At 45.5% G+C, this 8,657-nt stretch overlaps 1 protein-coding gene across 3 annotated transcripts in view; it reads right to left on the bottom strand.

The window, feature by feature from the left end:
• Positions 1-98: 98 nt before the first annotated feature.
• LOC115176814 (platelet endothelial aggregation receptor 1) overlaps positions 99-8,657 on the bottom strand; it is a 33,953-nt gene continuing 25,394 nt past the window's right edge. For 2 of the 3 annotated variants that reach the window (XM_029737137.1, XM_029737135.1), the window contains exons 9-23: positions 6,991-7,203; positions 6,647-6,821; positions 6,340-6,460; positions 5,710-5,873; positions 5,253-5,355; positions 4,821-4,967; positions 4,541-4,672; positions 4,249-4,377; positions 3,085-3,210; positions 2,626-2,835; positions 2,341-2,447; positions 2,081-2,210; positions 1,850-1,912; positions 1,381-1,584; positions 99-860 (exon numbers count right to left, since the gene is read on the bottom strand). In XM_029737137.1, the coding sequence (XP_029592997.1) occupies positions 718-860; positions 1,381-1,584; positions 1,850-1,912; positions 2,081-2,210; positions 2,341-2,447; positions 2,626-2,835; positions 3,085-3,210; positions 4,249-4,377; positions 4,541-4,672; positions 4,821-4,967; positions 5,253-5,355; positions 5,710-5,873; positions 6,340-6,460; positions 6,647-6,821; positions 6,991-7,203 (2,167 nt within the window). In that variant the 3' untranslated portion in view covers positions 99-717. The remainder of the gene's footprint in view (positions 861-1,380; positions 1,585-1,849; positions 1,913-2,080; positions 2,211-2,340; positions 2,448-2,625; positions 2,836-3,084; positions 3,211-4,248; positions 4,378-4,540; positions 4,673-4,820; positions 4,968-5,252; positions 5,356-5,709; positions 5,874-6,339; positions 6,461-6,646; positions 6,822-6,990; positions 7,204-8,657) is intronic. The other variant, XM_029737136.1, reaches the window with a different exon arrangement.

Genomic DNA, 8,657 nt, shown 5'->3' with positions numbered 1-8,657 from the left:
CTGTCTTGTGGTTGACTTCTTAAAATTGTATCTGTGGATTGATGTGATATTAGATTTCAAGTAGCTACTTGAGTACAAAATACTTCTGAACAAGTGTATACAATGTTCTGCTGTTTTATGTACATTATATACAACATATTGCATTGAAAAACATTGAGGAGCTAGCTGTACAAATGTGCTCTGGATTTCCCCGAATTGGAAGCTAACATTCTATGGAATATAGGGGTTTGAGAGGACATTGTACTGACATCATGGGGATATAAAAATGTCTTTCGATTGCCGTCCCGGTTTATGCAATTCTGGTCAAAAGCTTTGTATGCCAAATCATGTGCTCCAAGCCAAGTCCTTTCATCTGTAGTATGAAAATAACATTTGAAGGAATCCCAAGTTTGGTCAAACTCGAATGTATGCATGTATGCCCTCAAACTGTGATACTGGCATCCTCAAAGCCTATCCCCGCATGCCTTGGCCCTCGAGTCTGGATCACAAGTGTTAAATGGTGGAGAAAATGCCACTTTGATCCACCAGGGGGCAGTGTTACTATGTAAAACCACTGACAGAAGCATCGGCATAATGTCTTTGTCAGGTTGCCCTGACTGTCACTGGTGCAACGGGCTGTTTTGTAGCCTTGAATAACCCCAAGACAATTTCCTTCCAACATTTTTGAGTGGCAGGAAAGTTTTTCTTCTGATTGTGATGTTCAGAGTAGGGCTGGTGTCATTGGGGCAGTCTCCTGCATGTGGGAGAGGGTGGGCGGCGGACAGGTGGCAGGTCGTAGTGTCCTGGGATGTGGCTGTTCACAGGTAGGTCATAGTGATTCTGGGGCTCCTGCTCTTGGACCTGCCCAAGGGAACTGCGCTCTGAAAAATAAACATATTGTAATTGTTATCCATCTACTGGAGTTTATATTTCTGATTGTCTTGTGTTTACTAAAATAATGCGAATGCTAAATTCAGGATCATACTATAAAATATACAGTATGATTCTCCTGGCATAGGAATGAGGTTATTGCTATGATCAATCCATTCTCCAGCCCTCATACTGAGACTTTCCAATCCACTCCTGTGGTTTCCTCCCCTCTCCCTTTCCTCACATGACCTCTGTTTCATTTCCATGAAAATAGTTCTGCGCATTCAACCATGTGTTACGGAAACCCATCCATCTCATTTGTCAATCCAACCCACAAACCCTTGTCTATTTGGACAGTCCAACATTTATTCATTTTCTCTGAGTATGCTATGTGAAATCTAAACGTTTTACATAGAGAATTGTCTGTTGTTTTGCTGTTTTACATGCTAGCATAGCCAGATATTGCCTGTATACTACTGATATAAATTGGAAGGATCTTGAAGGGTCCTGAACAACAGTATAGTAACCCACCTCTACGTAATGTTTCTGTGGTGAATGGTGGAGGGCTAATCTCCGTGTAGGACCTCTCACGGGGCACGGTCGTCCTCATCTCCATGTAGCTGCTCTCAGGAGGGCCGAAGGGCAGGCCGGGTAGGTCTTTAATGGTGGCGTAGGGGTTCTCACTGTTCAGAGAACTGCTGCTAGCTGCCACCGCAGTGTCCTTTAGTTCTGTCACTAAAAAGGGGCAGAGCGTAAAAAGTTAACAGAGGAGCTGACTGGCTCTGGGTCAGCCAGGTCACATGTAGCTTGTAATCTGCTGATGGGTCGACAGTTCAGGCATTATTGATGTTAAATATGCCACAAAAGGAAGGCAGGTGTGAAAATGGATTGATGGAAATGTTGCCTAGAGTAGTTCTAGAGAAAAGCAAGCATATTTCATGTTAACTTGGAATTGCTGGAAATGAAGGAGAAAGGGGATATAGGAAGCATGGAAAACTACCTTTGTTGTAATATTTCCCAAGGCTGGCACTGTAGCTATAACTGCGGTCAATGCCGAAAGCTCCTGTAAACATTAAACACACATTTGGCATAATCTATTTTATTTATAGCAAACTCATAAAAGACAAATAGCCTGTCTTGGTATTAAATCAATACCAGGTGATGAAATGGCTGAGGATGAAAGTTGGTGAAGAACGGGCAGAGTTTGAAACAGGCAGTAAAAAAGACGGACCTGGTTCTTTGCGAGCCTCATGGTGTTTCCAGTCTGCAGGCAAAGTGGCATTGCTCTCCACCCCAAACAGGCCTCGCCCTCGCTCCCTCTCCATGTTCTTCACGTTACAGAAGAGCTGGTTATTGGTGTTCTGTTTGAAAGACACCAATATTAACCAATCAGAAATCATACAGCTCCTCTCAAACAAGCATATCCAGTATAAAGGACACAGGGGTGTAACAGAGTTGACTGGAGACGGAGGTGACGGTAATGACACTTGCCTTGATGGCGCGGTCCTGGTTGTTGGGGACGTGTGGTAGAGGGGGTCTGGCCCCAGTCAGTGTGTGATAGCTGGGGTTGTAGTAGTGGTGGTAGCTGTGAGGAACATCTGAGGAGCAAGAAGGGACATGACATCAATAACCAGCACTGTATATAAAATACATTACTGTGTATGAATCCTAACCAAAAACTATAACCGCTGTAGTATGGATACATTATGTGGTCAAACTGTTCGCAAACATTTGCTTTTTAACATCTTTTAAAACAATGCTGTATCAATACAGTACCTGGTATTACGTATTCGGAGTTGACGGTGCGTGAGGTGGAGAAGGAGACTGTCGGTGTGTTGGCTTGCTTGTCTTTCTGCCGACGGCGGTAGAGCAGTAGCAGGGCCAGCAGCAGCACCACCAGGATGACCAGCACCACGATACCCGCGATGGCCCCCCACGAGTCCCTCTCCCCCGGGGACACGGGCACCATCATACTCACAAAGCGTTCTGTGGAGCACAGAGAACAAGGGTCATCACCGTCACCGACCCTCCAGTCATCACTGTAACAATGCTTCATGCTGAACAGCCTTGGGTAAACAATAACCAAAGTTTAATTACCGTCTTATTTAACTGGATTGTTGCAGATTCAATAGACAACTATTATAGTCTGGTAGCTATGGGCAACAGTATGTCATTACTAGCTTGTAAACAGATGTATGGTTAGTAACTGTTCATTGGATAAAGGGGAGACCATACCTTTTTTGCAGTCGATCCCTGGTCCTGATTCACACACACACTCCCCTGTCTGTGGGTCACAGTAGAAGTTGGGTGGGCAGGAGCAGACTTGGGCACAGTTAAGGCCAAACATCCCAGGATGGCACTCTAGAGACACAGGGTGAGATTCAAAGTATGACTCATTTTTTATTTATTTCACCTTCTTTTAACCAGGTAGGCAAGTTGAGAACAAGTTCTCATTTACAATTGCGACCTGGCCAAGATAAAGCAAAGCAGTTCGACACATACAACAACACAGAGTTACACATGGAGTAAAACAAACATACAGTCAATAATACAGTAGAAAAATAAGTATATTTACAATGTGAGCAAATGAGGTGAGAAAGGGAGGTAAAGGCAAAAAAGGCCAAGGTGGCAGAGTAAATACAATATAGCAATTAAAACACTGGAATGGTAGATTTGTAGTGGAAGAAAGTGCAAAGTAGAAATAGAAATAATGGGGTGCAAAAGAGCAAAATAAATAAATACAGTAGGGGAAGAGGTAGTTGTTTGGGCTAAATTATAGATGGGCTATGTACAGGTGCAGTGATCTGTGAGCTGCTCTGACAGCTGGTGCTTAAAGCTAGTGAGGGAGATAAGTGTTTCCAGTTTCAGAGATGTTTGTAGTTCGTTCCAGTCAGTGGCAGCAGAGAACTGGAAGGAGAGACGGCCAAAGGAGGAATTGGCTTTGGGGGTGACCAGAGAGATATACCTGCTGGAGCGCGTGCTACAGGTGGGTGCTGCTATGGTGACCAGCGAGCTGAGATAAGGGGGGACTTTACCTAGCGGGGTCTTGTAGATGACCTGGAGCCAGTGGGTTTGGCGATGAGTATGAAGCGAGGGCCAGCCAACGAGAGTGTACAGGTCGCAGTGGTGGGTAGTATATGGGGCTTTGGTGACAAAACGGATGGCACTGTGATAGACTGCATCCAGTTTATTGAGTAGGGTATTGGAGGCTATTTTGTAAATGACATCGCCGAAGAAGTCGAGGATCGGTAGGATGGTCAGTTTTACGAGGGTAAGTTTGGGTATGTTTGACTCATGAATTTGAACTCTTTATAAAAAAACTGTAATTGATTTCAAAATCAGCAAAGGCTTGTGTGATACAGTATATTTTATTTAAAAAATTCATTGAGCCAGACTTACGTAGAGTACAGTCAGGACCTGTCCATCCTGGGGGGCAGAGGCAGGACCCATCCTGATGGTGGCACGATGAGTTGTGGGCACATCTACACACTCCAGTACACTGCTTACCATAGAGACCCACTGGACAGGCTAGGAATTACACCAAAACACACGTCAAGGTTAAATATAATACACACATAAAATATTCAACATGTCAAGCACTAAAGTATGCCAAGATGCTGCGGGTCGTCTATATGTATATATATATATATATGCTAGTTCGACTATAGGTGAGATATGGGTTAGTGCTGACCTTGTTCACAAAGGGCTCCAGTGTACCCGGGTTTGCACACACACTGGCCTGTGACATGGTGGCAGGAGGAGGAGTGGGCACAGGACGGGCATGTTATACTGCACTGGTCACCATACACACCCGCACTGCACACTGAAAGAGAGGGATTGATGATGAAGATGATGCATAACAATTTAGCAACTTGACATAGAACTTAGCATATGAATAAGACTGATGGTGATAGAGTGACATTTTCTACTTATTTATATAGGCATCAATATCAAGCATTTTCTGTACTCACTATGCTGACAGGTGGGTCCCCAGTAACCTTGGCGACAAATGCAGGCACCACTGTGTGGCAGACAGGTGGCGCTGTTCTGACAGAAGCAGCTCTGGTTACAGTGACGTCCCCATGTACCCTCCGGGCATGTCTGGGCACAGCGAGCACCTAGGAGAGAGAAGCACACACAAGACAGACAGAGAGACACAGAGAGAGAGAGACACACAGAGAGAGAGAGAGAGACAGAGAGACACAGAGAGAGAGAGAGAGACACAGAGACACAGAGAGAGAGAGAGAGAGAGACACAGAGACAGAGAGACACAGAGACACAGAGACAGAGAGACACAGAGACAAGGAGACAGAGAGGTTAAAACCTGTAGAGCACATTGGACTGACTAATTTCCATGACCACATCCAAGCTGACACAAACTCAACGGGGGCGTCGGTGCTTACCAGTCCACCCTGGCAGACACTGGCACTGCCCGCTGGCACCCTGGCAGCCGTCTGCGTTGAGGCAGTCACACCTCTTCAGGCAGCCTGGCCCGAACGTGCCCATCTGTACAGTAAACACATGCCAACAGCGAAAGCATCGTCAAGGGAATCCCTGAACCATTTGGCCAGCACAGTCAGAGTCAAGCAAACGGTACTTTGGCAAGATACACTGTAAATACGTCATAGTTGGCAGATTAGCCTTACTGAGGAAAAGGAGGACTGAAGATAAGGGGTAGTCCAGAATATAGGCTTATGGATGCACAGAATGAGCTACAGTAAAGCGATAAAGACGGTGATTATAGCATGAGTAACATTACTAATCTATGCATTGAAAAAAAATCACATTAGGCCTATGTTATGTTAAGATGATGTTACCTTTTAACAAACGTTATAGCTACAGTATTATACTGGCACTTACAGGGCATGGTTGGTCGCACAGGGGCCCCTGCCAGCCTGGAGAGCAAGTGCAGGATCCATCTGCTGGGTTACACAAAGCCCCATTGGCGCAGTGGCACGTGGCGTTGCAGCCCGGGCCCCAGGTGTCCTTAGAACAGGGTATGGAGCAGTACCGCCCTCGCCAGCCTGGAGAGAGACAGAGAGGGACATTTCGTAAAGGAAACATACATGTCTGTGGCTGTCAGCCTGTATGTTTGTCTAAACGTCTTTCTGTAAAGAGGAGCAGCCATTTTGGAACAAAATACAGGTATGCTTCTGAGACCTACGACTTGATTCAATCTGTATCGCTGAAGTTCAGCGTTACAGCATGATTGAAATTTAAAGGCAGTGTTCCTGCGTTAGCGGTGACTGCATTCACGGTAAACGCTGCACATGTCGGCTCAATAGGAAATCCTGTTTAAATTTAGATCGCGCAATCTGTAACACTTCGGCGACACAGATGGAATCGCGCCCTAACTGACTTGTTCATACAAAAAGGTAGCCACAGACATACTCACACCGTTGAGTATGTCTGTGTGTTTGTTTGTCCCATCTGAGTAGAGATATTATGACTATTCTCTCTCAGTCAGACTGTCTCTTATCGGTGACTCACCCTCTTTGCAGAAGCAGGTCCCATCAATGGGGGAGCAGTCCACTGAGTTGGAGCAGGAGCACTCCAGAGAACAGTTCTTCCCATAGGTACCACTCTTACAGGGACTCTCACAGTGAGCACCCTACGCAACAGACATAAGAAAGTTATAACAGCTCACAACAGCAGAAAAACAGAATATATGAAATATGAGTATACATTTCTGCATGCATGTTTATTATCTTCAGTAAATAACCCAAATAAAGGATACTTTAGTTGTTGTCGGTGCCATCCCGTGCCCCATTCAGCGTTTCCTGTCCTAATCACTCACCGTGTACCCAGGGGCACAGTGGCAGCGCCCGCTCACACTGTCACACACCCCTCCGTTGACACACAGGCAGGGCTCCAGGCAACCATGGCCGTAGTAACCACGGGCGCAGGTCTCGTTGCAGTAAAGCCCCGCCCAGCCTGGCTGGCACGTGCACTCGCCTTTCAGTGGGTGACAGCTAGCCAATGGACAGAGGAGAACATGGTCACATGGGTGAGCACAATTAATACGCAATTAAACGAATCTAAGAGTTATAAACAACAAAATAATTTTAAAACTTATGGGCCTGTGTGTGTGTCAATTGTTATGTGTGGCAGTATGTGTGTGTACCCTTTGTTGATCCATACCTGAGTGTGTGTGGGTCGTGGCAGTGGCAGGTGTGTTCACAGTGAAGGCCGTAGGTGCCGTGCCTACACATCCTCTCTCTGCACTGGGGTCCTCTGAAGCCAGGCTCACACAGACAGCCTCCGTCGATGTTATAGCAGCGAGCCCCGTTGGCACAGTCGCACACACCCTTACAGTTCCGCCCATAACTACCCACCTGACACTCCTCACTGCACCTGTGGAGATACAACACATACACACAAATCAGGACACGCGCCGCAACCAAAGTGGAATAACATATCTCTGAATCAGAAGCTATTCTATACAGTTGAAGTCGGAAGTTTACATACACTTAGGTTGGAGTCATTAAACCTCGTTTTTCAACCACTCCACAAATTTCTTGTTAACAAACTAAAATTTTGGTTGGTTAGGACATCTACTTTGTGCATGACACAAGTCATTTTTCCAACAACTGTTTACAGACAGGTTATTTCACTTATAATTCACTGTATCACAATTCCAGTGGGTCAGAAGTTTACATACACTAAGTTGACTGTGCCTTTAAACAGCTTGGAATATTCCAGAAACCGATGTCCTGGCTTTAGAAGCTTCTGATAGGCTAATCGACATCATTTGAGTCAATTGGAGGTGTACCTGTGGATGTATTTCAAGGCCCACCTTCAAACTCAGTGCCTCTTTGCTTAACATCATGGGACAATCAAAAGAAATCAGCCAAGACCTCAGAAAAAGCATTGTAGACCTCCACACGTCTGGTTCATCCTTGGGAGCAATTTCCAAACACCTGAAGGTACCACATTCATCTGTACAAACAATAGTACGCAAGTAGAAACACCATGGGACCACGCAGCCGTCATACCGCTCAGGAAGGAGACGCTTTCTATCTCCTAGAGATGAACGTACTTTGGTGCGAAAAATGCAAATCAATCCCAGAACAACAGGAAAGGACAAAAGTACAAAAAGTATCTATATCCACAGTAAAACGAGTCCTATATCGACATAACCTGAAAGGCCGCTCAGCAAGGAAGAAGCCACTGCTCCAAAACCGCCATAAAAAAGCCAGACTACGGCTTGCAACTGCACATGGGGACAAAAATCGTACTTTTTGGAGAAATGTCCTCTGGTCTGATGAAACAAAAATAGAACTGTTTGGCCATAATGACCATTATGTTTGAAGGAAAAAGGGGGAGGATTGCAAGCCGAAGAACACCATCCCAACCGTGAAGCATGGGGGTGGCAGCATCATATTGTGGGGTTGCTTTGCTGCAGGAGGGACTGGTGCACTTCACAAAATGTATGGCATCATGAGGGAGGAAAATTACGCAGATATATTGAAGCAACATCTCAAGACATCAGTCAGGAAGTTAAAGCTTGGTCGCAAATGGGTCTTCCAAATGGACAATGACCACAAGGATACTTCCAAAGTTGTGGCAAAATGGCTTAAGGACAACAAAGTCAAGGTATTGGAGTGGCCATCACAAAGCCCTGACCTCAATCCTATAGAAAATTTGTGGGCAGAATAGAAAAAGTGTGTGCGAGCAAGGAGGCCTACAAACCTGAATCAGTTACACCAGCTCTGTCAGGAGGAATGGGTCAAAATTCACCCAACTTACTGTGGGAAGCTTGTAGAAGGCTACCCAAAACTTTTGACCCAAGTTAAACAATTTAAAGG

Source organism: Salmo trutta, chromosome 37 (assembly GCF_901001165.1).
Source record: "Salmo trutta chromosome 37, fSalTru1.1, whole genome shotgun sequence".
Lineage (NCBI taxonomy): Eukaryota > Metazoa > Chordata > Actinopteri > Salmoniformes > Salmonidae > Salmo > Salmo trutta.
Note: the sequence above shows the minus strand (reverse complement) of the source record. Positions and strands in the feature narration are given on the sequence as shown.